The sequence below is a fragment of the Rhinolophus sinicus genome, chromosome 16 (genome assembly GCF_057876585.1).
Source record: "Rhinolophus sinicus isolate RSI-liver-muscle chromosome 16, RSI-T2T, whole genome shotgun sequence".
Classification (NCBI taxonomy): Eukaryota; Metazoa; Chordata; class Mammalia; order Chiroptera; family Rhinolophidae; genus Rhinolophus; species Rhinolophus sinicus.
The window spans coordinates 773,692-800,184 of record NC_142516.1 but is presented as its reverse complement, the minus strand read 5'-3'; the positions used below and the strand labels follow the sequence as shown (position 1 = coordinate 800,184).

The 26,493-nt window shown below is 57.4% G+C and overlaps 2 protein-coding genes and 1 long non-coding RNA gene across 6 annotated transcripts; 1 reads left to right on the top strand and 2 right to left on the bottom strand.

Moving 5' to 3' along the window:
- The first annotated feature begins 228 nt into the window (after window positions 1-228).
- On the top strand, window positions 229-15,820 carry LOC109460960 (uncharacterized). 4 transcript variants are annotated; one of them, XR_012496022.2, is made up of 4 exons: window positions 229-1,209; window positions 1,769-1,921; window positions 12,813-12,885; window positions 15,644-15,820. It is a non-coding gene; the product is annotated as an uncharacterized LOC109460960 (long non-coding RNA). The 4 variants fall into 4 exon arrangements; XR_016019488.1 differs by having other exon boundaries at window positions 13,979-15,820; XR_012496021.2 differs by lacking the exons at window positions 12,813-12,885; window positions 15,644-15,820 and adding an exon at window positions 3,173-3,919.
- On the bottom strand, window positions 1,342-7,348 carry ENTPD2 (ectonucleoside triphosphate diphosphohydrolase 2). Its single transcript, XM_019756824.3, has 9 exons — window positions 7,051-7,348; window positions 5,555-5,672; window positions 4,715-4,865; window positions 4,358-4,517; window positions 4,050-4,277; window positions 3,348-3,614; window positions 3,151-3,270; window positions 2,082-2,216; window positions 1,342-1,975 (listed from the first exon to the last, which is right to left on the bottom strand). The coding sequence occupies exons 1-9, from the start codon at window positions 7,165-7,167 to the stop codon at window positions 1,772-1,774; spliced, it is 1,500 nt and encodes a 499-aa protein (XP_019612383.2). The 5' UTR covers window positions 7,168-7,348; the 3' UTR covers window positions 1,342-1,771.
- Window positions 15,821-20,270: 4,450 nt separating the features above from the next.
- SAPCD2 (suppressor APC domain containing 2) lies at window positions 20,271-25,244 on the bottom strand. Its single transcript, XM_019756861.3, has 6 exons — window positions 24,518-25,244; window positions 22,134-22,246; window positions 21,472-21,615; window positions 21,116-21,223; window positions 20,883-20,987; window positions 20,271-20,806 (listed from the first exon to the last, which is right to left on the bottom strand). Exons 1-6 carry the CDS (start codon window positions 25,107-25,109, stop codon window positions 20,678-20,680), a joined length of 1,191 nt encoding a protein of 396 aa, XP_019612420.2. The 5' UTR covers window positions 25,110-25,244; the 3' UTR covers window positions 20,271-20,677.
- Between the last annotated feature and the right edge of the window lie 1,249 nt (window positions 25,245-26,493).

Below are 26,493 nucleotides of genomic sequence, written 5' to 3'. Positions count from 1 at the left end.
TGAGGCCCTTTCCCCCAGCCCCTCCCTGTGGGGCTGCCAATTTCCACTTCACCCCCACCCACCCTGCTGGAGCACAGGATCTGCCCGAGTCTGGAGGAACGAGCACCGAGGAACACTAGGCGCACACGGACAGGTGCACAGAGGTGCACAGGTGTGCCCAGAGATGCACTGGGTACTCAGAGACACACGGGTAAAAGCAAACACACGCACAGAACTAAGCCGGTGCTGGTGAGCACTACGGTTGGAACGGGGCGGCCGCTCTCAAGAGAGGCCAGCAGGGGGCAAGAGTAGCCTGGAGCTGTGGATGAGAGTCAGTTGGGAGCTGTCCACGGTCCCCGGGTGACAGCCTTTTAGCTCCCTGGGGCCCCACGACAACAAAGCAGCTATGATGCATCCCCTTACACTCCACCTGTTGCCTCCTGAGAGCACACCCACCCCATCCCACCTGGAAACCTCCCTCCAGCTCAGGTCATTAAAAGAACAAGGATGAGCACCCAAGCAGGTGCTGCCTCTCAGAACTTTGTGTTTTGAACTCATAAGATAGGCTGGCCACCCTCAGGTTTGTGAAGTGACTCGCAAACCTGCAGAGGTGGTGGGGTGCGCGGTGGTGGTGAACAGAACGAGGATCGCCATCCTCCCCGACAGGCCACTGACCAGGCGGAAATAGTGTCTGAGCTCACTTCCCAGAATGGTTGGGGCCAGCGGGAGAAGCAGCCAAGACCACGCCTTCCCATCTTCCCACGCTGCAGAAAACAGTGCATAGGGGAGGCGCTGCAGGAACAGCAGGTGAGGGCCGGCTGACGTTTTTTTGGGGATGTAGGAAAACACCCAGCCAAGAGACCAGCGCTGTCCCTGTGCGCTGGCTAGGCTTGGCTCAGAGCCAGGTTTTGCACAAGGTTCATCTGCCGGAGCAACGGGGCCCAGCATCCCTCCTAGCCCCTGATATTAACACTGCCCACACACCTCCTGTTGAGGGTTTGCCCCTCCACCAGTCTCTTCCAGCACTGACTGGACCCTAGCACTTCCAGAGCTCACGACCTCCACTCTTCCTGGCCCCAGGCCAACTCCAGGCAAGGGACCAGCATCCAGGCTGGCCTAGGACACTGACGTAGATCTAGGGGTGCTGCAAGGGTTGTGCCAGCTCGAGAAGGCTCAAGCGACTCGAAGACTCTCAGGCCAGCCATCTGGCAGCGACTCCAGGCCACGAAGGTGGGTGGAGCAGGGAAGCAGGGTCCGCACCGCCCCAGGTCTGGACCCGGGCCTGCATGACCAACAGAGTTGTGGGGAGGGAGGACAGGCAACAGTAAAGGTGCCCCTCCCCATGAACATTGTCTCCACCGCTCTAGGAAAAACTTTTTATTACAAAATTTTACAAGTAGGCGCTGGTCTGTCTCCCAGCCTGTGGGCTCTGGCCTGCTCCCTAACACAGACCCGGATGGTGGTGGACGTCTCTGAGGGCCCCAATTATCAGCATAAAGGCTTCACTTTTTGGAGACCCAGTCCTGCAGTCATAGGCTAAGGACTGCGGGGTGTCTGAATCGCCCACCCCCAGTAGGAAGAGGAGGAGCACGAGGCCTTGAAACGGAGCCCAGGATGGAGGGGGCTGAAGCGGCTGTTTTCTGTTCAATTCGCCCACTTCGGGCCCCTTATGGGCATGGGCGCTAAAGTCCGGTCTCGGTTTCGGGGCTGCATTCGGGACAGAGATGCTGAGGGTTTGGTGGGGTGAGGGATGGGGGTTGATGGGGCTGGGGCACCTGCCCCAAACCAGTCCCTAGATGGCGCTCGGCGACTTGGTGGAGCGCGCCTGGCGCAACAGCAGGACAAGCGCGGCCAGGAGCAAGACGGCGAAGAGCAGGAGGAGGACGACCCAGGAGCCGAAGTCGGTGCCCTTGCGCAGCTTCGGCGGCTCCGCGGGGATCAGGTTGGTCAAGTTCAGCATGTAGCCGAGCGCCCAGCCGACCGCGGTGTCCCCCGCCTGCAGGTGAGGGGCATGGCCTCAGCCTCCGCGAAACCCTGGAGGCCCCGCCCCTCCGCATCGGGCCCCACCCCTCTCCGCACCGGGCCCACCAGCCAGCTCCCACCTTCTTCTGGAAGGTCACCCTGCCAAAGGCGCGGTCGTCGAAGCCGTAGCCCCGACTCAGCAGCTGCTGCACGAACATGGCCCCGGCGCAGTAGTCGGGCAGGCGGGCTCCCTCATTCGGCGCCCGAGCCTGCAGCTGGGATGCAGGTGGGAGAATGTTGGGCCTGCGGCTACCAGGAGGTCTTGGCCCCACCCGGAGGGGTGGCCAGCGGTGTGCTCCTCCCCCTTCTCCCCTCCCCTCTCAACAAACACACGGGCAATGAGGGGTAGAAAGACTGGGGCCGAGGGGGCCACCACCAGGCAGGGCTGTTCCTCTAGGATGGCGACGAGCACCTGTGCCTGGGAGGTGGATTTGGAGGGGTCAGCAGGGATGGCCACCCAGGGAGCAGAGGGCTGCAGCAACCTTGGCCCCTGATTAGGGAATAGGAGAAGCTCCAGGTCTGAGCTTCAGCCGCTGGGCTTGCTTCCTGCCCCCCACCTCCGGGTCTGCCTGCTACTAGACACAGACAGGACAGGGGCCTGCATCACCACACGAGCCCACAGACACACGTGTTTCTCCCACAGTCTCTGGTGGGCACCTCACTCTCTACGGGCCATAAATCCTGCATCTGCCTTTATTTGGCACCAGTGCTTGCTAGTGGCAGAAGCCAGAATTCTGCAACTTCTCATTAAGTCCTCACTCTCCCAGCCCCTCACAGGGCCCTGCCAATTCTACCTGCTAAGTCCTGAGTCCTTCTACTTCTCCACCCTCCCCACCTGTCTGCTACCCACTCCCCACAGTCACAGAGGTGTTGCACTAGCCGTTCCGCTGCCGTCTAGGTCTTGTTTCTAGGGTCAGGCCTCAGGGAGGCTTCTGCAGCCCCGTCTTGTCAGGCTCCCAGTCTCTGCTGCAGCCCGGCCACTTTTCAAGTCTTGATTCCCGGTGTCTATACCAACCCCCACCCCCAGCTGCAGTGGGCGCTCTGAGAGGCCCAGGTTCTTTCTACTTGTAGAACAGATGAGTGACTGGGAGGCGTGAGTGGCTGGCTAAGCCCTCCTGCGAAGCGCTGGAGGAGGGGAGCAGGCCTTACCTCACTCCATGTCTGGTTGCAGAGGGTGAACGTGGCATCCTCCAGTTGCTTCATGGTTGCCACGGGCAACCCCATCACAGTCCTCAGGAAGTCCACGGTATAGAAGAAAGCAGAGAAGCCCTGCAAGGGGGGTAGTCACACTGTGTCCAGACCCCAGGCACTGCAGGGCAGCGGCCCCCACCTCGCCCCTGACTCACAATAAAGTCCCCAGCCACAGGGGGCTGGAAGATGCTGTTGAAGGAGCATTGGGAGAAGCGGCAGGAGGAGAAATCGAAGAGCCCCAAGACGAGGCTGCGGCAGAGGGCAGGGTTGCTGCTCCCCGACAGGTGGACCCTGCTGCTGCTGTTGAAGGTCTGGGGCCTCTGGGCCACGGTGCATGGTGACTGATACACGTCTCGGAGCAGCACTTGGGTGGAATAGCCCCTTGGCCAGCAGGGGTGGAAGCTGTGGGGCTGGCTGTGGGCCTGGGGCAATAATTAAGGTATGGGTTGCACCATCCCCACCCTAGGACCCTAGGAGGGCCTCCCCAGAGGACCAGCCTGATGAATCTCCCACAAGTCCCACTTGGTGACATCACTGCTGTGCTCAGGAGCAACCCATGGCTCCGCATTGTTTGCTGGGCACTCCAGGCTCACTGAGATCTGCCACTGGTCCCTCTTTCTCTCCAGCTTGTCACTTACCAGGCCCACCCCCAGCCACTGAGCCTTTGCCCATACTGGATCCCTCCCCACCTGTCCTTTCAGCTGATTAAAGCCGACTTTCGTCCTACTGCATGGAGAAGCCCTCCTCAGTCTGGATGCCTGCCGTCCAGGCTCTGCTCTGTGCCCTTGGCCCCATCCCTTCTTGCCCCCTCCCTCCAGGGGCACAGTGGTATGGGTGGGCTGGGGGTGCTGGGGCACCTGCAGTGCACTGGCCAGCAGCCTCTGGAGGACCTGGTCACGGCCATAGCAGAGGAAGCTGTGGGTGTAGACACGGTACTGCTGACCGTAGAGCCGCAGCTGGACCTCGTTGGCTGGATCCTCAGCCGGGCTGGCCGTCTCAAAGGTGATCTGTGTGGAGGCGCCCCCCAGGTCCATGGCCCCCAGCGTCCCCTTCCTTGGCCGGAACCAGCGGCCCACCCAGTCGTACTGTGAGGAGTGGAGGTTAGAATGAGCTGGTGGGTGGGTGCCCACGCCCCCTGGTTCACAGGGCTGGCCAGCAGGCCCACCTTGATGAAGTTCTCCAGCAGGTAGTTGGCGGTCACCCAGCCAAATACTCCCTCGTCCTGGCCTGAGAGGATGCGGGCACCACGGAAGTCAAAGGGGTACTGGGTCAGCTTCTGCGTCACAGCTGCGAGCACACTGGCCGAGGCCTCGGGACTGGTGAGGCTGCGATACAGGGTGGACTCTGAGGGGCTCTTCCCAGGTGGCCATGATCCTGCCGCTGAGGTACATGGTGACTACCTGGCCAGTCAGGACCGTCCCAGCCCAGGGCTGCTTGCTGCTGAGGGCGTGTGGGCCCCGCCCTGTGCTGAGGCTGCTGTGGGGACCCAGGGCCAGCCAGGTCAGGGCATGGGCACACTCACTTGAGCAGGCGCATGCCTGCAGTGGCTCCCAGGTAGAGGGGAGTGCCCATGTGTCTGTCCCTGGGCACGTCCCGGAGCGCTTGGTCCAGGCATTCAGCAAGACTCTGACCAGCCCCGGAAGGGTTGTCTGCATAGCTGGAGATGCCCCCACCTAGAGGGAGGCAGCGAGATGGACCCAAGCCTGCGGGCAGCCCCTAGGCGGGCCATAGACCAGTAGGGCTGGAGCACTTGGGCTCCCAAACCAGGTGGCAGCTTAGACACACCTGCCCAGTTTAAGCCCTCAGAGACACCCAGTTCAGTGACAGACAAAGGGGCCCACCCACATGCCACCCAGAGTCTCTGAGGCTGTTGCCTGCACAGTGGGTGTGTACACAGGTACCAGGACAAAGCACTGGGCATTGCCAACCTGGCCTAGCCTCCCAGGGGGCCTGCATGGCTGTGCCTACCAGCTCCTCCGAGTTCCAAGGCTCAGAGAAGGCGAGGGACAGCCAGTGACACAGCTTGGTTGGGGGAGAATGGGGACAGGGGTAGATGGCAGGAGCCTCCTGCCCTGTCTGGGGTGTAGAGGCCAGTCTTGGGCCAAGCAAGACCCAAACCTCCCAACCAATACCTGGGCCTTCTTTCTAGAATGGAAGTGCCTACAGCCCCGCCAAGGCCCAGGGGCCCAGCCTCTCTTTTGGGGGCTCCTGCAGCTCCTGCTTGGAGCAGGCCCCACCGGGCAGCAAGCAGAGGGGCCTGACTGCTTGGCCTGCAGAGACGAAGGCTGCAGAGGGCCCCTGAGGCCCTACAGTGAGTGTGTATCCAGGTCAGGGAGCACCTAGTGCTTGGGGGAACACTCACCGCGCACGTCACAGGAGCTGTGCTGGCCCACAATGCCAGTGTCATTCTCCTTGTCCGCCGGCCACTTGTAGATGAACATGGATGTGTGGGAAGAGCCAGCGTCCAGGACGATGCCATACTGGGGGTGGAGGCGGGAGGGGGCATGAAGGCCATGCCCTTTGCTCCTTCCCCCTCCGGCCCCCATCCCACCTTATGGCAAGGTTGCACGTTCTGAGGCTCAGAGAAGGCGAGGGACAGCCACAGTGACATGCCTTGGTTAGGGGGAGAATGGGGACAGGGGTAGATGGCAGGAGCCGCTCCTCGTCTGAGGGCAGGAGCCTTCCTGGCAAGGATAACTGAGGGCTGTGTCAGGGTCAGAGAGTCCCAGGATCACCCTTGGAACAATGCTCTGGGAGTGGCGCCCAGCTGCAGGCATCCTCTGTGTCCAGCTCTTCCTTCCTACCCCGTCCCAGTCTCTCTGACCTCAGCCCAACCTGAGGAAGTGGAGTCAGGACCTTGGGAGCAGGCTGGGAGAGGCTGAGTGTGGACCTCTGGTCCATGCTGGCCCTGCTTGAAGACACCCCCTCCCAGGCCTCAGAGCCAGGGCCAGAGTGAGCTCTGTCCTGCAGAGCTGGGGCGCTGGCCAGGCAGGCCTTCCTTGCAGGTTGGGTGAGATCAGCACCCAGTTTGCAAGTGCCGTTCTCTAGCACCTGCCACCCAGGGCCTGGATTCTAACAAGAAGAGCCACGCTGGAGAACAAGCCCTCCTGAGCCCCGGGGAGGGGGGCCCTCCAGTCCTCCCCCTAGCAGGGAACTCCAGCCCATCCACTTGCCAGACCCCTGCCAGGTGGTCACCCTTGGCTACAGAGCACCCACCCCTGCAAACTCCCATCCTGGGCTCTTGGGACTTAGAGCACCCAGGCACACACACCAAACCTCCCCCACCCCCGCAAGTCTAATAAATGGTTAAGGGAACCAACTGGACTCCTGGAGGCCGAGCCTGGCCTAGCCCACCCCAACCCCTTTAGGACCAGCGGGCTCTGCCCCCCAAACCCCACCCGGCCCGTTCTCCCTCGAGGGCAGCGCCTGTACTGTCTGGACCACGGGGAGGTGGGAAGGGCTCTCTGGGCCCTGGATCCCGTCTGGTCCGAAGCCGAGCCAATGCGCCTCGGGGGACCGCGCGGCTCCAGCCAGAGCCGAAAGACAACCCCGCGGCCGCACCCATGACAGGCTCCGCGAGCGGAGGAGTTCCCGGGACTTCTGCCTCCAGCTCAGCGTCGCCCCGGAAGCGCCGCCGCCGGATAGACGGGAACGGGAGAGGAACTCATGTGGCCCGACTCTACCCTGCCGGCCGAGTGCTGAGCACGCGGGCCGGGACTCCACCTTGCCCGGCCGGGAGCGGAGCGCGGGTGAGGGTCTTGGGTAGTCACTCTGGCGCAGCCTGGCCCTGCGCGGGTTCCGAACCTTCCGGCCCGGGCCCGCTCCTCCCCAGACCGCGCTGGGTGCCGGAGCATGCACCTTGAGGGCGGGCGGCTCCCGGATGTCGCGGGTGGGAATACACAGCAGCAGGAGGCCGGTGAGGCCCGCCGCAGCCAGCAGCAACGGCGGCAGCAGCGACAGCATCTTCCTGGCCATCGGTGGCGCGCGGGCAGACGAGGCGCTGACGGAGGGGTGGCGGGGAGCCGGGCGGCCGAGATCCCGGGCTGCGGGATAGGCTCCCGGGGCGGGGCACGAACCGACACCGGCCCCGCCCACTGGAGACCGCCCCGCCCACAGCCCTCCAGGGCCGGCTTCTGGGAGCGCAGGTGAGAGACGTCGGGGTGACTCACTCTGCCCTCCCAGCTCCCAGGTCGCAACCCCGAGTCACTCTGCCCTCCCAGCTCCCAGGTCGCCGCCCGGGCACCCTGAGACAATTGCCTGTGTACTCTCCTTCCTGTTCACTCACCCCCAAGACTCATCCTCTCTGACCTGTTCCTTTGACCCAAAGGGCTGGCCTACTAGTGTCTGGATTCTGGGGGTTCCATTAGGGCAGGGCCTAGAGAACCCCCAGCCCTCTCCAGGAGGGGTCGTGGTGTGGCTTTGGGGGAGGAGGCAGGAGGCCTGGCATGGGTGTGCGTTGAGCTGGGCTGGGCAGGCTCTGGGGCAGGCTTGTTCAGAAGGTCATGTGGCTGGAGAGCCCTTCTTCTCCTGCCCGCTCCTGAGGATAGGAGGCACTGCCAACTACAGGAACAACGTGGTTTCTGGGCTGGGTCCCTGTCATACCCTCCCTGCAAGAAAGGGCTAACCAGCCTGCCGGGCTGACCCGGCCCTGGGCTGCATGGCAGAGTACCTTACAGGTCAGGCCCCAGACACAGAGCTGGCCCAGGCTGGGCCTGCCATTGAGGTGCTGGGAGTTCCAAGCTGAGCAGCCAAGCAGCATTGAAGTCAGACCTATGTCACACAGCCCCAGTACCAAGGTGACAGGCAGAGAAGCGCAGCATGGCCACAGTCACACCAAGCCCAGAAACCTCCTGGCTCAGGGCCTGTGCCATCCCTGCTGCCTCCTTTGCTGCGTTGGGGGGTGAAAAGCTTCCCAAGGAGGGGAGCAGGAAGAGGGTCCTCTGTGCCCAAGGCCTCACCCTGGAGATAAGGGAGAGGGTCCCCCAGGCCAGGCTTGTCAGCACACAGGTCCCTGGATGCTGGCTGGGGTGGGCAAGTGGTCAGCTGGCTCCAGACCCCAGCTCTGCCCCTCCATCCCACAAAATGTCTGGTTTCTGTGCTTTAACTCCTCCCCCCACGTGCCCTGTGTGCCAACTTGGCCAAGCATCACCCCTTTCCCTGACCACTGGCCATGCCCACTTCATGACCTGGCAGAATGAATTCCAGCACCAAGAACCCAGCGGGACAGCAGCAGGGAGCCATGTGGCAAGACCACCCTGGAGTGCTAGCGATGGGTGGGGCAAAAAGAGCAGCATTTGATGGGGGGCAGGGTCTGGGCAACACCCTGGCTGGTTGGAACTGGCAGGGACAATGGGGCTGGGATCGCTGCCCAGGCTGAGGGTCTGGTGTCACAGGCCCAGCAAAGGAGCCTTTCTTCCAGTTGAGGACCCCGACGGGAAGGGTGGGAACCCTGGGAGGTCGCTCAGCCTCTTCAAAGCCCGTTGGCTGGGCCCCAGCAGAGAGCCTCTGGGTGGGGCCCTGCACCGGGCTCCAGGCCCCGGTTTCCCGCCACCACTCCTCCCTTTCCCCCCCAGGTCCTTTCTTCCACCCCAGAAAGCCCAAAGGAGGGAGAGGCCTGCAGATTAGGCTGAAAAAGAAGAGACAAAGGCAGCCTAGAGGGAGCCCAGTGCATGAAAGGGCATGAAAAGCAGGCATGCTGCAGGCCTGCCCTCTCATTGAACTGACCTCCCAGAACCCCCACTAGCCCCACTAGGCCCTAGCAGGGCTCCCCAATGTCCTGGACTGTTCTTGGATGGAGCCCCGCCAGGCCTGAGGATGGGGCCTGGACCCTGTCCTCGGGAGAGCTGAGCTCCTGGCCGCAGGCCCAGATCAGCCTGGGAAAAGAAGAGGGGAAGGAGGCAGGGAGCAGGGAACAGCCAGGACAAGGCTGGGAGGGACTTCTGTCTGTCCCGAGAACCAGCGCAGGAACGCCCCTTCTTGGCGTGGAGATGTCCTTCGGGAGCTGGAGCCGGGGCTCTGGAAGGTGGCTGGGGGGTGTGAGATGGGAGGCCAGCCCTGGCAGGAGCCTCCTGGGTGGGGCCGGCCCACTCCCCCACCCCTGCCCTCCCAGAAACTCAGTGGGTGTGGGGCTCCAGATGTGCTTGGCCCTGGCCCCAGGCAGGAATGCAGCTGCAAGGGGAGTGCGGGGAGAGGAGCTAGGGGAGAGAGGGCCTAGAGCCCCCCTGCCCATACAGGATCCAGACCTCTCTCCCAGGGTGAGAACGTTCGCTCCACCTTGGCTGCGTCTGCCTCAGTCTCCCCACTGGAAGCCACAGTGTCTTGTGTCTGAAACAATGACAGGTAAAAGCCTTTCTTCATGTGCTCATTCAGTCATTCAACAAATGCTTGCTGAGCACCCCTGTGGGCCAGAGGCACCGGCAGGCTCTGTGTGTGCACAGTGAGCAAGGAGTGTGCGAACCACATATGTGGGCGTGGGGAGGCCCAGCCACCGCCTGTCCTGGGGGGGAGCTGTCCTGTCAAAGGCTCCCAGGATGGGGGACCTGTGCTGCCTGTGAGATGACACAGACCCACAGAAGGGCAGGTAGCGAGTGACAACACAGGAGTAGGTCAGAGACCATGGTGGCCCTGACAGGTGTCCACGCTCTTGGATTCTGTTTGTCACTGTCTCGCTTTGCTTTACAGTTTCCCACCAGCCGGGACGTCTGTATTGTAGTGTGCTGTTTTCCTGGTTTTCGCACCATATTTTATTCCCTGGACCTGCTATCGTAACTGGCTTCTATCACTCAGAATCCGTCTTTGAACTGCATCCTTTGAGTTGACCCTCCAAGCTGTGGCCCATTCGCTCTGGTTGCGGGATGGTTTTCTGGCGTGAGCATTTGCATGTTTCCCGTGAAGCACCTGTTCAAATCTTCAGTCCGTTTTCTAGGGGGCATCCATCTGTGTCTTACTGACTTGCAGGCATTCTGTAAGTGGACAGCTGACCCTTGAAGAACACGGGCTTGAGCAGCTCGGGGCCACCTATACGTGGGGTTTTTTTTCAACAAATACTGTAAATGTACTTTCCTTATGATTTTTAAAATAACGTTTTTTTTCTTTTCTCTAGTGTCATCGAAAAAGCATCTAGTCTAAGAGAAAGCTTATAAGAGTTTATTTGAGCCAAACTGTTGACAATTGCCGGCAAACAAAATCTCAACAGTTTGAGAAATTGCTTTGGAGAATAACAGTTGCAGCTTATTTTATACATTAGGATCAAAGGAGGAGGCATAAGGAGGGTTACATGAAATCCGTGGGTGGCAGGTTAAGAGGGCAGGAAAAAGTAAAGCGGGGAACTCTCTGGGATTGGATAAAAGCAAAGAGGGAGACACACACTTCTTTTTTTTCCATTGGTGTCTATAGGACCGTGAATAATTAACACTTTACAGCACAAAAAGGTGGTATTTGAGGAACAAGATAAAAGGGAAGGGTTCTGTAGTCTCCTGCTCTAATGGTGGGTGCCCTCAGGGGTCCAGGGGTTACTCTGACATTCCAAGGGTTTATTATCTTAGGTGCAAAAAGACAACAGACAGGCTCACTTCAGGTAAAGACTTACCTTTATCAAGGAATCTACAGGTCAAGGATGTGACTTCCCACCATGGCCCACCTTTACATAGTTAGGAATTTTTATGTTCGGACCATCCTCTTTTGGTCTTTTGGTCTCTGAGTTTGTAAGGCCCATTGTGTTGGCCTTCCCTGAGCTTGTCAGGTTTAACACGTGGCCCCTTTTCAATACAGTATAAATACACGTAACATACAAAATACGTTTTGACCGACTATTCGTGTTATCAGAAAGGCTTCTGGTCAATAGCCGGCTATAAGTCTTAAATCTGGGGTGAGTCAAACATTATTCATGGATTTCCAACTGTGCTGGGGTACAGGGCCTTAAGCCTGGTGCTGTTCAAGGGTCCACTATACCCTGGACATAGTCCTCTGGCACTGAAATCATGGAAGCTCTCAATCAGTCCAAATGTGTCACTTCCCTTCCATTGTTTGCTCTTTTGACTCTTGGATGAGGAACCTACCATGAGGTCTTAAAATATTCCCCTGTGTCGTTTTCTAAAGGTTTTACTGCTGATTGCAAGCCTTCAGGCCACCTGGACGAAGGCTTTCTGGAGGATTTGAAGGAAGGATTGATTCTAGTTCCATGTTCTCTTGTGGAGAAGGGGCTGGCCAGTGCCGTGTGTCACATGGGTCCCCCTGCCCTGATGTCACCGCTGGCATCTCTGTTCACCCAGCCACGACATGCATCTGAGAGTGCTGGGGTCTGTCTTCAGCCCAGGGAAGAAAGTCTCCCTCTTCCTGCTTCTTTCCCTGGAGCTCTTTGGTCTTCCACGGAAATTTTGGAACAAGCTTCCCAAATTCCTTGAAAACCTCTGTTGGGAGTTTAATTATGGTTACATTGAATCTATACACCAATTGGAGAAAGCGAGCATCTTTAAAACATCAAGCATTTTGTCCAAAACCATGGTTTACTTCTCTATTTGCTTAGGCTTTCTTGTAGGTCTTTCAAAAACTTTTTAGATAATTTTCTCCTTAAAGGTCTTGCGTATTTTTTATTGGATTTAGTACTTGGTGCATAATATTTGACGGTTTTAAATTACATTTTTTAAGGAGTTTTTTTTGCTGGCCTATAGAAATTCAATGGGTTTTTTTGTATTCTTTTTGTAATCACAACCTTGTTAAACTCTTAATAATTCTAATACTTTGTCAGTAACATTTTTTTTTTTTTAAAGATTTTATTGGGGAAGGGGAACAGGACTTTATTGGGGAACAGTTTGTACTTCCAGGACTTTTTTTTTTTTTCCAAGTCAAGTTGTTGTTCTTTCAGTCTTAGTTGTGGAGGGCGCAGCTCAGCTCCAGGTCCAGTTACCGTTGCTAGTTGCAGGGGGCACAGCCCACCATCTCTTGCGGGAGTCGAACCGGCAACCTTGTGGTTCAGAGGATGTGCTCCAACCAACTGAGCCATCTGGGAGGCAGCTCAGCTCAAGGTGCCGTGTTCAATCTTAGTTGCAGGGGGCAGAGCCCACCATCCCTTGCGGGACTCGAGGAGTTTAACTGGCAACCTTGTGGTTGAGAGCCCACTGGCCCATGTGGGAATCGAACCGGCAGCCTTCGGAGTTAGGAGCATGGAGCTCTAACCACCTGAGCCACCGGGCCGGCCCTGTCAGTAAAATTTTGAATAGCATTGCCCATGACAGGCATTATTGTTTTCGTCTTGATCATAAAAAAAAGAGTACTTTCAACATTTCATCATTAACCATGTTTGCTGAAGACTTCTTGGTGAATGTTTAGTTAACTAAAATTTCTTAAACGTGAATTAACATTGAGTATTATTGAATGCGTTTCTGCATCTCTTGCAGTCAGTTTCCTTCTTTAATCTGTTAATGTCATGAATTACACCAAATTTTAAAAATATTAAAGTAATGTTGCCTTGGGATTCACCCAAGTTGGACAAATTTCTCACTTTACACGCTGCTAGAATGCGATTAATCTGTATTTTTCCATTCTTGTAAAAATCTCAGTTCAGTTTTGAGTTCAAGGTGATAAAGTCAAGGTCATAACATTTTTCTCTGAAAATTTTGCAGAGTATTTGGATTACCTGTTCCTGGAGTCACAGACGACTTGCATGCGAGAGCAGCTGGGCCTGGCGTGCTTGCGGTAAGGTTCTAACCACTACTTCAATTTCTTCCACAGTTGGAGTGTTAGGTAGGAATTTCTTCTGCCTCTTGAGTTCATTCTGTATTTTTCTAGGAATTCTTCTCTTCCAATGGATGGACATCATCTTGTTTAAAATATCCTGTTAGCGGCTGCTTCGCTCCTGCAGCATATGCCATCATTTCCCTTTTTTGTTCCTAAGGTCATTTATTTCGGCCTTCATCACTTTAATTCGATTTAATTAGTGAGGCCTAATCCAGCCAGATGTTTATGTGCTTCGTTAGTTTCTCTCCAAGGTTTGGCCATTATCAGTGATTTCTGTGATCCATGTTTGTTTTGTGGTTCACTGCTTACTCTCTAATCTTTATTGTTCTTTCTCAAACGTAACTCTATGCGAGCAGGACTTTTGTGTCTGTTTTGTTCAGCTGTTCCCTGTGTCAGGTAAGTAGTATGTGCTCAGTAAATACATCCTCATGTCCTTTATTATAATTTCTTCCACGTTCTTTGTCTTTATTCTGCTATTTCTTGTCCCACTTCTGAAGTTCAATGCTGACTTAGGTCCTCCTTCAGGGCTTTCTTTGTTCCTCTTGTAAGTGTTTGTTTCCCTCTTATCACTGCTGTCAGTGCTTGCTCTTTTTGTTCCCATTTAGGTAATGTTGTTCGTTTTCCTTGTGAATTCTTATTTGTCACATGAGTTGTTTAGATGTGTGGGTTTTAATATCCCAAAATCTGGGCTTTCTCAGTTCTCTTTTTGACGTTTTCTAACTTGCGTTGTGGTTGGATCGTTGATCTGCTGACGTTTGTGGTTTGTGGGACTGGTTCCTGGCCTAGCGGAGTCACGAATAGTCACCAGTGTGCCATCCGTACTGGAGAAGGTTATGTCCTTGAGTGAGTGAGCGCACTGGTCTAAATGTGTCTGTTACCTGACCGTTAGCGATAATACTCAGGTGTGCCACAGCCTATCACTTATTAAGAGACATGTCAAAATTTACCACTGTGATGGCGGGTCTCTCAGTTTTTCTTTACATATGTATATATATAAAATTTGTTTTTTAAAGTATTTGTGCTTTACTTTTTTGCTTTGAAATAATTACAGATTCAAGAGAGGCTGCAAAGAAAGGTGCACAGATGTGCTTGTGCCGTTTTCCCAGCACCCCCCGTGCTGAGCTCTTCCTCACTGGTAGTGCAGTAGCCAAGGAAGACACTGGCACTGGTCAGCACGGAGAGCTTACTGACTCTTCACCACTTCTACACGCACTTGTGCATGTGCGTATGCGTGCGCAGCTCTCCACGATTTCCACACGTGTAGCTTCACTTTACCACCATAACCAAGAAACTCACCTGAACCAACCTGAGACTCCTTGCACGGCCCCCTTCTAGCCACACCCACACCACTCTCATCGCTGTCATGCTAGTTCACACGTGTTGTGTACATGAATCATGCCTAACGCACCCTTCTGAGACCAGCCTTCGCACTCGGCATAACTTCCTGGAGGTTCATCCACATGGTTGCTGAGTCACGCCCTATGACACGGGGTGGCCCACAGTCTGCTCATATAATGACCCACAGAAAGATGCTGGCGGTTTTGAGTTTGGGGTTATTTTCTATAAAGTCGCTATGGCATTCATGTCCATGTTCCTGCGTGTGTCTTCATTTCTCCAGGTAAATGCTCATGAATGTAATTGTTAGGTTGTGATATGTCAGGCAGGGGGCTCCAGAAAGAGACCTGATAGGAATATATAGAGACAGAGAGATGGGGAGGGGAGGAAGAGATGTCTCTTAAGCAATTGACCCATGCAACTGTGGGAGGTGGCGAGGCTGAAGTCTGCAGAGCAATTGGCAGGCAGGTGACTCAGCTTGTGTCGCAGCCTTGAGTCCAAAGGCAGTCCAAAGGCAGAATTCCTTCCCCTTTGGGAGACCTTAGTCTTTTCTCTTAGGGCCTTCAACTGATTGGACGAGGCCCACCCATGGAATGGCGGTTAATCTGCTTTACTCAAAGTCTACTGATGTAAATGTTAATCTCATCTAAAAAACACCTTCACAGCAACACTTACATGGGTGTTTAATCAAATGACTGGGCACCATCCTGGCCAGGAGACACATAAAATTAACCATCACACATGGTAAATCAATTTCAGTCTTAAAAGGAACTATTGAACTCTTTTCCAGAGCGGCTGTATCATTTGACAGTCCTGCCAATAATGTATGAGTGATTGTTTCTCCACATCCTCACCAGCATATGGTGTTATCACTACTTTTTATTGTAACCAGCCTGAGGGGGGTGTAGCCATATCTCACTGTAGTTTTAATTTGCATTTTTCCAATGGCTAATGGTATTGGACATCTTTTCACATGCTTATCTGCCATCTGTATACCCTCTTCGGTGAAATGTCTGTGTATCTTTTGTTTATATATTTTGAGGCTATGTTACTGGGTGATTACAAGTAGAGGGTTGTTACAGTTTACTGGTAAGTTAAGCTTTTTGTTATTAGGTAGTTACTCTTTCCACCACTAATACTATCTCTTGTCTCAAAATCTATTTTGTTTTATATTAATACAGCTACTGAAGCTTTTTGTTTGTTTTTTGGGTATCATGATATTTTAGGTGTGTCTCCTGAAATGGCTTTGGATCCGAGTTTCTAAAAATCCAGTCTGACAACTTAATCTGTAACTAGTTTAATCCACTCACATACTTGTGATTATTGGTGTATCTCTGCCGTCTTACTATGTGTTTCCTGGATGTTGTGTCTTCTTCTTCAGGTGGAACGTCTTCCTTTTCGCATCCCCACTCCCTGCCCTGCCCTTCTTTGGAACATGTACAACGGACGCTCTTATAGTGCCTGGTTCTCCTGGTTACTTTCATGTACATACTTGATAAAGCTAACATCTTTCTCCTCCTTGTGAACAATAAAGACCCTAAGAATCCCTTATCTCCCACCCCCATGCCTGCTCACATGGCGTTACTGCTATTACTGCAGTTCTATCCCAGTGCCCCACACATAGATTAGCATTGTGATTATTATTATAAACATTTGCCGGCTACGTCCGCTTAGAATTCCCTGCACATTTAATGATGTATTTGGGATGGTCTTAAAATATGTCTACAGATTGGGGCGGCCGGATGGCTCAGTTGGTTACAGCATGAACTCTGAACAACAGGGTTGCTGGTTCGATTCCCATATGGGCTAGTGAGCTGCGCCCTCCACAACTAGATTGAAGACAACGAGCTGCCACTGAGCTGCCAGAGGGGCAGCCAGATGGCTCAGTTGGTTAGAGCGTGAGCTCTCAACAAGGTTGCCGGTTCAAGTCCCACATGGGACGGTGGGCTGTGCCCCCTGCAACTAAAGATTGAAAATGGCGACTGGACTTGGAGCTGAGCTGTGCCCTCTACAACTAGACAGAAGGATAACGACTTGACTTGGAGCTGATGGGCCCTGGAGAAACACACTGTCCCCGAATATTCCCCAATAAAAATTTTAAAATAAAAATAAAATGTCTACAGATTATTTGCTTCTCCTCCCTTGAAAAGATACAGCCTAATTCCCCCTCCACCCCTTGAGAAAGGACTGGCTGCTAATGAATAGAGTCAGGCAGCAGCAGCGACCCTGTGACTCGCTCAGTGACTGGGTCCTAATAGGCACATGGCTTCCTCCTGTCTGTTTCTCTTGGATCATTTGCTCCAGGGAGCCAGCCGCCACGCTGTGAGGACACTGTGCGGACAAGAAACCCAGACGCTTTGCAAACAGCCATGTGAGTGTGCTAGCGTGGAAGTGCAAGCAGCTTTTAGAGACCTGCATGCAGCCTCCTGAGATGCCAGTGGCTCCAAAACGCATGGAAACCACAAGAAAGTCGTTGTTGCTTTAAGTCACTGAGCTTCAAGTTCATTCGTTTTGCAGCAAGAGAAAATGAACTCGTTCTTATTCCCCCCCTTTCCCGCCTCTTCCCTCCCCCTCACTCCGGTTCAAGCCGTTGGTTCAAGCCGTTGTTTCTCAGTCTAGTTGTGTAGGACACAGCTCCCTGGCCCAGGCTGGTGTTATGAGCCTTGCGCTCCTCCCCCTGGCTGAGGCAGTCGGTCACCAGGCGTCGGCCGGCCGTTCACAGCAGCTCATGGCAGCTCTCGCCAGCTGCTGGCCACTCACGTTGGCTACCGGCCACACAGACAGTAGCCCACAACAGCACACAGCAGCTCACGATGGCTGCCGGCCACTCATGGCAGCACACGGCAGCCCACACTGGCTACTCACAGAGGCACACAGTAGCCCATGGCAGCCCATGCCCACCACCAGCTGCTCACGGCAGCCCAGCTCCAGGGAGAGCTGTTGTTCACAATCTTAGCTGTAGAAGGTGCAGCTCATTGGCCCATGTGGCCCATAGGAGCTTCGCACTCCAATCACCTGAGCCACCAGGCCGGCCAGCCCCAAACTCATCCTTATTTATGGCTCTTTGAACTTTCCCTTCTGTCTGCAGTCCTTCCTCTGGAATTCCTTATAATGAAGTTGCATTGCTGGTAAACTCAGATTTTGTTCGAAATGTTTTTATTTTGCCCTCATTGTTGAAAGGCTGTTTCTCTGGGAATGGCCTCTGGGTTGATGGCAGTTCCTCTGGGTGCTTTGGGATGGAGCAGTCCCTTTGCGAGTAATGGTTTTCTGCCTCTGGACCCTTTTATGATCTTGTAAGAGAAAATGTGCATTTCTTTTTATCCTTGCTGGCTGGGATTTGTTGGGATTCCTGGATCCAAGAATTGATGTTTTCAGACAGTTCTGGGAAAACGTAAGCCTTGTCTTCAGATATCGCCTTCCCCCCCATCCCCTTTGAAGAAATACCACCAGGTGGACGGTCCTGCCTGCCCAACTCACCTTGCTATTTCCTGTCTTGCAGTTCTCTAAGTCTCTGCAGCTGTGCCGAATATTTCATCTTAAGTTTGGTCCACTTGAGGTTTCAATTTTAATTGTTATATATCTTTATTTCTAGAAGTCCTGTTTTTATACTTTATCGGTCACCTTTATAGAACAAAATATTATATTTTTTATAGCATAAGAAACCACAAAGACTATTTCTTGTTCATGTTTTCAAGGACCTTTTATTTCCTTAGACATAAAAGTTTATCGTCTCTGACAATTCCATATCTGAAATGTCTAGTCTGCTGGCTCTGGTGGACTCCTTCCTTGTGATTTGTGAAAATTTGTTCACCCGGAGATGCTCATTTTCCTTGAAATTTGATCTACACCAAACCCTGAGGCCTTAAATTGCATTCCTCAGGAGCAGTGGTTCCCAACGGGGGCAAACCACCCCCCCACACACACACAGTCTGGAGACATTTTGGGGGTGTGTGCACTGCTGGCATCTAGTGCAGAGGCCAGGGTGCTTGTCAATGTATTGGACTGAGCTGATTTACCCGACCTCACAAACATCACGGTGCAAGGCTGAGCCCTGCTCCAGAGATGTTTGCTTCTGCCTGTCACCTGGCCTTGCCAACCTGGGAACACTTGAAATCCTGCCCTTGAGGCCCCTAGGGCCACACAGGCAGTCAGCTGTCACCCTTCACGGAACACCAGGGCCAAGGGAGGCCACTTTCCCTGAGCCGCCTTTGCGTAGCTGGGCTGTCTTTGTACCTGAAGGGTGAGTTTCCTGTGGAAGGTCTCCTAACAAGTCTGGGAGCGTGGGGGCATCGCAAAGCCCACAGGCATGGCTGCACGCCTGCCCAGAGGCTGTGCCCTGGCTGTTTCGGCCCCTGCAGGTCCTTCATTGGATCCGTTTGGAGGGCTGGGCAGGCGCAAGCAAGGTGAAGTGGGGGGGGTGGGGGTGTCCAGGCGGAATGGCGCTACAAAGCCGAGGTGTGAGGCCGACTGCAGGCGCAGCCCCGCACCATTTGGGCTTTGGGTCTGACCTGAGGGATGGAGTCATAGAAGGATTGGGAGCAGGAGAAGATGCACTTTTCAGTACTGGACATGTCAAGGGCTGCACTTGGAGGGCTTGGGAGCAGAGGGACACCTAGGAGGGTGGGCTCAGAGCCTGGGTTGGTTTGGGGCATTGGGCATGGGATAGGAGTAGGGAGGGGCAGATTGCCGACTTGGGGAGGTCCTGGTGGGCAGGCCTCAACCTGATGACCAGGATCCTTCCTTGCCTGGCACTGGTCTAATGGCTGCACAGCAAGTCCACCTGGTTGGGGCTGCATCTTGCCCTTCAGGACTTGCCCTCCTTCCAGGAGAACCCACTCCCATCATCCAAACAGGGCAGCTTGCACGATGAGATGATTTGAGGCTGGCCTGGGACACTCGCTGCCACCCCCCACCCCCCAGCCCTGAGCACGATGAAGGGTGTGGCTCAGTCCAAGTTGATGCTGGGTGTTTAGCAGAGCTGGGGCTGGGAGGGAGCAGCCAATCTGCACCCAGGACCCCTCCTCTGTGGCGGGGGTGCTCTCCGGGGCCCCAGGAGGCTGTGCACTGAACCACTCCAGGTGTGGGGGTCCCTGTGCTCCATACATACCCACACCACACTTTTGGAGCCCTCAACTGTACAACCCACCTATGTCATTGCACCCTCAGTATGAGAGTCTCCATGGAGACGGCACCAGGCCCCTCTTGGGGTCAAGGTACCTGTTAGCAGATCTGGCCTGGTGGGGGTGGGGGGTTACCCCTGATGGGGACCCCCTGCCTCTCACGCTTCTCTTCCTGATTCCTGCAGCTACCCTTTTCAGAGCAGAAGTGTTCTCTCCCAGCCCAGACCTGGGGCCAAGCTGGGGCAGGGGAAGGAGGGAGAGACAAGTCCCCAGACCTGGGGACCATACACAGTGGGCCCTGCTACGCATGCTCAGCCTATACGGCACCTTGGGCATGTGTGGGAGGCCCAGGCCGACACCCACCTGAGCCACACCAGTGACCATAGCCTGCCCTGGCCAGGTGGCCTGGTGGGCCCAAGGTCCTGATCCTGGGTCACAGATTGCTCTGTGGGGCTCAGTCTGTGTGTCTTGGCCAGGAAGGATAATGGCTAACCCCAGTTGGTTTAGGGTCTGAAGTCTATGGAGGGGGCAAGCAGGCCATCGTTCCAGCCCCACTCCAGGAACCTTCAGCCTTGGCTCAGGTGTGCACCCTGACCACCATCCCCTGGGGCCCCCCTGGAACAAGGCACAGGTAGACACCCCCCTTAGAGCCATCCCCATCCCCTCCATCTTCTCCTGGTGGACAGCCCCCTAGCTCGGCGCCCATGGGTTGAGGGATGATGTCCTTGAGCCCCCAGGCCCAATCACCTGCAGGACACTCAGGTACCCAGCACACCCAGGGTCCCCTACTCCCAATTCCCATGTGAGACATCACAGTGGGGGCTCCAGGGCCCATGACCAGTGTGCATACAACACCCTCTGCTGGCCACAACTGGAAGTGCAACCTAGTGTGACCAGCACAGTTTATTGGAGACTCCAGATGGGAGGGGAGACAGGTCAGCTGTGCCACAAACCCAGGGATGCCTGAGATCTGGTAAACATGACCGGTCCTCCACTGTCCACTGACTGTGGCAGTATCAGCTTCAGGCTGTGCCTGCACAATGGAGTCCTACCCCAGGTTGGCCTCCCACTCCCCCCTGCCAGGACAAAGGAACATCCTGGGGGAGCAGCCCACCTGCTGGTTCCACCTGGGGTTGGGGGAATCTGGGGGAGCCCATACTGAGAGGAGGGAGGGCTATGTCCAGGCCAGCTAGGTGGCCTTCAGCCGGAGAGGTGGGGATCAGGGGGTGCCCAGCCAGGGCCAGCGCCAGGCCAGGCTGAGAGGCCCATGTCCATGCCTGTGGCCAGCTGGCCAGCTAGATGAAGGTGGAGTCCAGGGGCCCGGCATCCTGCTGGCTGAAGGCACGGGCCTCAAACAGCTGCTTGATGAGGGCAGATTTCTCCTGCTCCAGCTGCGTGATCCGTTCACTCTTGTCGGTCACCTCCTGGCAGGCGGGGGGGGGGGGGCAGTTAGGGCCTGCCAGGCTGCCAGCTACCCCCTACACCCCTCCTGCGCCTCACCTGGGTGAGAAGCCGGTTCTGCTCTTTCAGCATGAGGATGGTCTGCTGCTGCCAGCCAGGGTCCAGGGCAGGGCCTGGGGGCCCCAAGGAGGATGAGGGCAGAGCCTGCAGGAGGGTACCGTCAGGCAGGCCTGGCATTCCCCAGCTGAGCCTCCAGGACAAGCATGAGGGGTGAATGGCACCGAGCGGGGCCTAGACCCCAGTATAGGTGTGGGGTGGCCTGGGGCACTCACCCTGCTGGCACAGGCCGCAGCCAGCAGCTCCCCCAGGCACCGGGCCACCTCCTGTACCTTAGGCAGCAGTCGCCCCAGTGGGGGGGCGCTCCCGTCAGCCCCAAAGTCCTATAAGGAAAGCAGGGGAGGGTTGGTTAGAGGGCAGGGCCAGCCCAGGCTCAGCCACTGTGCCTTGAGGGAGTCCCCACAGGTGACACTCCTGCCTCTGGAAGTTAGTGCTCAGTCAAGAGGCAGGGCTGTTGTTGCTGGTGGGTGAGCATCACGGGGTGGGGGGGATGGTCCCCACACCCTGGGTGGAGGGACAGCCACTGCCCAGGAACAGAGCGTTGTGGGGGAGGGTCAGACAGGTCACTCACGGTGCTGGCCCTGCTCTGGCCCAGCCGCTGGCGCTCCCGCACGCGCTGCAGCTGCTGCCGGCACCAATCGCGGCCCCTCGTCATCACCCGCAGGCCCTGTAGCAGCACCTCCTCCTCCTGCTCCAGCTGTGTCACCTGCTCCAGCTGCCACATGCAAGGACCGCGTGTACGTGCAGGTGAGCACGCCCACAGTGTGGGCACAGTGTGGGCCACGTGCACCCACCACACACGCACAGCCATGCACGCGAGCCCTCACGTTCCTGTAGAGGGAGCACAGCCGTTCCCTCTGCGGGGTCCCGGCCTCCGTCAGCCCCCCACCCCCGGGCTTCCTCAGGGATGCAGGCACTGGGACCTCAGCATCCCTCCTGAGGCCAACTTAGCAGACGGGAGCTTTCGGAAATGGGCTGTGGAGGGGCCAAGCACATCGCCAGGGCCCATCCAGGCCACCTTCCACCTGACCTGACCCTGGGCCTCTCCTAAGGTATATTCAACTTTGGGTGGGGAGACAGGTTTAGAAGTGACCCATGTTCCTGCCATAGGCCACCCCCAGAACCCAGGCCTGGCTGCTCCCTCCGGTGGTCCAGGAGGCCAAGCATGAGGGCCGAGTCCAACCCTAGGCAAGATGGAGAGCCCCCTCATGGCCTCCCAGGACCCCTACTCACCAGGTCACAGTCCACGCCATTGGTGATGGTGTGCCTCCGCCGTTCCCCTCGGGCACGGGGGGCCCGCCGGGCATTTCCCATACCTAGTTCCCAGGCCCTGCAGGCCACTGTACCTGCAGCACAGGCGAGGGGCTGGCTCACCTCCAGGCCTGCCCAGCCAAGCTCAATCCCCGCAGCCTGGCTCCCAAGCCTGTCCCGGACCACCCTCCCACCAACCCTGGCAATGCAAAAGCTTAGTCCAGGCCTGCACGCGACTGTGGCCTTCAGCGACTCAGCCTCTCTGGGTCTCTCCCCATCTCAGTCCAGCCCCGGAGTCGGGCAGCAGCCTAGCCTGGCCCACACCTTGCCTCTGTGCATGGCTGAGATCTGGCTCCACTTGGGTCCCCACCTGCTCCCTTACATCTGCCTTGGGGGAGGGCCGTGTGGCTGCATGTCTGCACACACCACACAAACGTGCACACACTTGTGCTGGGTGTGAGGTGTGTGAGGCCACGAGCTTTTTACCCATCATTCCTCTGCACCCCCAGTGCCCACCTCGGGCTCAAAGGCTGTAGGGAGTGAGCGAGTAGGGCCTCTGGTCTTCCCCGCTCTTCTTCTTGTAGCCCGGCCTTTAAGGGTGAGTTCACACAGGCACAACGTGGGGGTGTGGGTGGTGGAGACCTAACTTTTCCCAGGCAGGTGATCGCAGTACCGTTAGTCCTAGGCCTACGTGCAGACGTAGTGCACTCAGCAGGTGACCGAGAAGCTTCTGCAGCTCACACATCCACCTGCAGCCGGACGGCCAGGGCTTCTGTCTGACAGCCACCTGGAGGGCCAGCCAGCTTCTTTGGGGGGTGGGGGGACATTGTAGGACCCCCCCGGGAGGGGAGGAGTGGGGTGCAGGTGTGCAGGGCACCCTCCCCTGTCTTCCTAGCCTTACCCACCACACTAGACTCATCTTCAGAGGCCATGCTCCTTGCATTGGGCAATTGGAGTGGGTGGGTCCTGCAAGCAGGGGTACAGGTGTGCCTGGTAGGTACATGTTCAGAGGGATGGCACAAGGTGCTCTGTGGGCTGCAGAGTTCACGTTCCAACCTGTCGTGTGGCCGGCAGAGAAGATACAGGCAGAGGGAGGTGGGGGGGGGGGACACACACCAAACAGCTGCACAGTCTTCACTATCCATCCTGCAGAGCAGCTCCCGGGTCCCAGGATGACCATACACTGGACGTCCAGCTGCATGACCAGCAGGCAGACAGCACTGCCCCCATCAGGGCCTGAGTTAGTAGCCTGTACTTACCGGGCCTGGGCCAGGATGGGGTACACACTGAGCCCCGACAGGGGACAAAGAAGGAGGACCTGAATCTCTGGGGGTGAGGGGGACTCTGTGTGTGTGGCTTTCTCTTCCTGGGGAGCTGACGGGGGTCTCAGAGCTCCAGATTTGGCACCCCAAGAGCCTGTCATGCTCTGTGTCTGGGCCTCTGCCATCATAGGTGATAGTGAAAACCCTGGCCTGAGGCTAACGCTGTCCCAAGATGGGTCATGGGGCTGGGGCATATGGCAGAGGCTGGGATCCAGCCAGGCTGGCAGAGTGGAGGCCAGCACAAAAAGGGTTGGAAACTGCCATGGGTGGAAGGCTCCGCACCAGCCATAGGCAAGTCCTATTCCCAGGGCAGGCACAGGGGGCCATTCAGCCATCTTCTGTCCCTGCCAAGTGGACCAGAAGCCAGGTGGGCAGCCTGCTGGCCATCGCCAAGGGCTGTGGTCTAGGTTCCTCCCTAGTGTCAGTGGCAGCTTAGCCCCAAAGGCCTCGAAGACCCACCCACTCCTCTGCTCTTCCTGGCAAGCCAGGTGGTTCCTCCTGCCTGCCCTGGCCTCAGTGAGGAGCAGTGGGCCCAACCCTCCTAGCCCAGCTGTCAGACTAAGAGGGACCCAAGAAGCCAGCGAGGGCCCCTCACCAGTCTGGGGGACTCTCTCTCATCTGCACTGGAAGGAAATGCCTCTGCCTAAGCAGTCTCCAGCGATGAGACCGACGGGCCAGGTGTCCCCAGGTGTGACGCAAGTATTGGAAGTGGAGAGCCCTCTCACACCAGGCAGGTGTCCCCAGTGCCTAGCTCATGTTTGGTATAGAGTGGGTTCCTGGTGGGGTTTGCGGAGTCACCCCTTGGCCCTGGCGGCCTCACGCTACGGTGTGGGAAGGGCTGGCCTGCCTCCTGCCCCTTGAGCACACTGGGACAGGTGTAAGAGGCCTTTTTCCTTCCAGGCCTGGAGGCGCGTCCCAGGCTCATGAGCCGACCAAGAGCTGCCCGCCCCCGGGTACGATGGGAGATGCATGGGCGGCACTTCTCGGGCTCCGGCCGCAGGCGCTGGAGGAGGAATGCTACGAGGCTAGCCGCCCCGCACTCACCAGAGTCCGCGCTCGGGCTCCGCTCCAGCGCCGCTCCCTGCGGCCGCTCGGGCTCTGCGAGGCCGGGCGCCGCCTCCGCAGGGCCGCACAGCTTGTCTAAGCTCCGGGCCGCGCCACCGGGGCCGGCCGCCGGGGGGCGCGCGCCCAGTGGCAGGGATTTTCTCTCCAGGACCGTCCGCGGCTCGTCTGCCGGCACGAACACCAGGCGCTGTGGCGGCGGCGGCGGCGGCGGCAGCTGGCTCCCTGTCGGCGCCGGAACGCCTACCCGGGTCGGGGCGCGCGCCGGGCCCCGCGGGCCGCCGTCCGCGTTCAGCAACGAGGTGCGCAGGCCGGCCACGAAGCGCTCGAAGGTCAGGTAGCCGCTGGCCGGGGCCACCTGGCGCAGGCCCTCGAGCACGCCGCAGGGCAGCTCGCGCGCGTCGGCGCCCTGCCAGCGGGACTCGATCTCGCGCAGGTGTACGTAGCCGCGCCGTCGGTCGTCCAGGATGTCGAAGAGGGTGCGCAGGCTCTGCAGGAAGGCGCGCGGCAGCCCCTCGGTGCTGGGCGCCGCAGGCAACCCGCGGCTGGGCTCGGCCATCGCGGCTCCGGCCATGAGCCCACCGGCCGGGCTCTGTCCTGGGCTGGTCCCCCGCGTGCGCCCTGCCTCTGTCCCCTAGCGGCCCGACCGCGGGGCCCAGCCGAAACACGCAACCGATCTCGACAATAGCTGCTACTTTTTGAATGGGACTCCTCGTGGCGTCAGCGCTCATTAGTATTCGCGGCGGCCATTGGCCAAGGCTGGCCCATCTCCTCTCCGATTGGCTGAGAGGCGGTTTGATTTTTCCGGCCGTGGGGCCAGAGCTCTGGAGGCTCCTGCCGCGGTGCGGGGAGGGGCCGGGGGCGAGCGGAGACCCAGGGTTGGCAGGGGCGGGGTCTCCCCACTGTACCTCCCTCCTGGACTTGCAGGGTGGGGTAAGGAGCCCCAAGCGGACCCCCCTCCTGCTTCCCCAGGCCCACCACACCAACCCTCTCACTGCGGCTCAGCCCTTGTCTCGGACGAGCCTTCCGCACACCTCTCCGAGGGGCGGGGCCTGGCGCCTAGCACAAAATCTGTCCCCAGGTGGCCTCGAGGGATGGGGAGCACACCCCCTCCAGGGACCCATCGTTCCCCTCTAGTTTCCCTGAACGCTCTTCGCTGAGGGTCCACGGGCACAGAAACCGCCAACCCTGGGCCCCTTTCTCTTGCGCCAGGCAGGCCCCAAGAGGATTGCGGGCTCCAGCCAGCTGGGCGCTTCCCTCATAGAGGCCTCTCTGTCCCTACTGCTGCTAGCTCCTCGCCTGGCCCCTGGAGACAGCCTGGCCTTTCCTGCCTGCTGCAGGACAAAGCTACTTTTTCCTGTGTCCCCAGATCCCCATCTGGTGACCAGTTCTCCTTGGCTCCCGAGGTCCTCTGCTCCAGCCTCTTCCTCTGGCTGGACATCTCCTCCAGCTGCTCTTCTGGCTCTCCCGGCCTCCTCAGGCCAGCCAGGCAGCACTGTTTCCCTCTCGGGTCCCTGCTTCCTTTCCAGCCCCCATCCAGTCACTCTTTCTGGTCAGTCTGGGAGGGCCCCAGCGTATAGCCTACTGTCTGGCTCTGGGAGCCCATCACAGGACTGGCTGGTGGGACCCTCCTAAAGCCAGGGAGCTGCCCAAGATACAATCTGCCTGGGACCCCTGCCTTCACCATTGCCTGTCCTCTAGCCCCTGCCCCGGCGCTCTCTCTCCCCCCACAGTATTCCCACCAGCGCCTTGCCATTGAGCACTGACTACGCGTCGTCTGCTGCTTTCTAGGTAGACTATCCATCTGCAGGGGTAAATCAGCAGAGTCGCCGGACATCTCCTTCAGACAGGCCCGCAGTACAGGGTTCACCTTGGCCCTCTGGCTGGCCTCCCTCGAGCCCCTCTTTAGAAGTCTGCGGACTGGGCCTCTGTGTCTTTGAGCCCCAAGGCGTTGGTGT

What these genes read in the sequence shown, in the direction of transcription:
- SAPCD2 (XM_019756861.3), bottom strand. Translation starts at nt 25,109, where the DNA reads ATGGCCGGAGCCGCGATGGCCGAGCCCAGCCGCGGGTTGCCTGCGGCG. An exon ending in CTGCGGCCTGTGCCAGCAGG is followed by an intron (nt 20,988 to 21,115) that starts GTGAGTGCCCCA and finishes ACCCTCCTGCAG; the next exon opens with GCTCTGCCCTCATCCTCCTT. An exon ending in AGAACCGGCTTCTCACCCAG is followed by an intron (nt 20,807 to 20,882) that starts GTGAGGCGCAGG and finishes CCCGCCTGCCAG; the next exon opens with GAGGTGACCGACAAGAGTGA.
- ENTPD2 (XM_019756824.3), bottom strand. Translation starts at nt 7,167, where the DNA reads ATGGCCAGGAAGATGCTGTCGCTGCTGCCGCCGTTGCTGCTGGCTGCG. An exon ending in GCAGGCATGCGCCTGCTCAA is followed by an intron (nt 4,518 to 4,714) that starts GTGAGTGTGCCC and finishes CCTGTATCGCAG; the next exon opens with CCTCACCAGTCCCGAGGCCT. An exon ending in TGCTGGCCAGTGCACTGCAG is followed by an intron (nt 3,615 to 4,049) that starts GTGCCCCAGCAC and finishes TTATTGCCCCAG; the next exon opens with GCCCACAGCCAGCCCCACAG.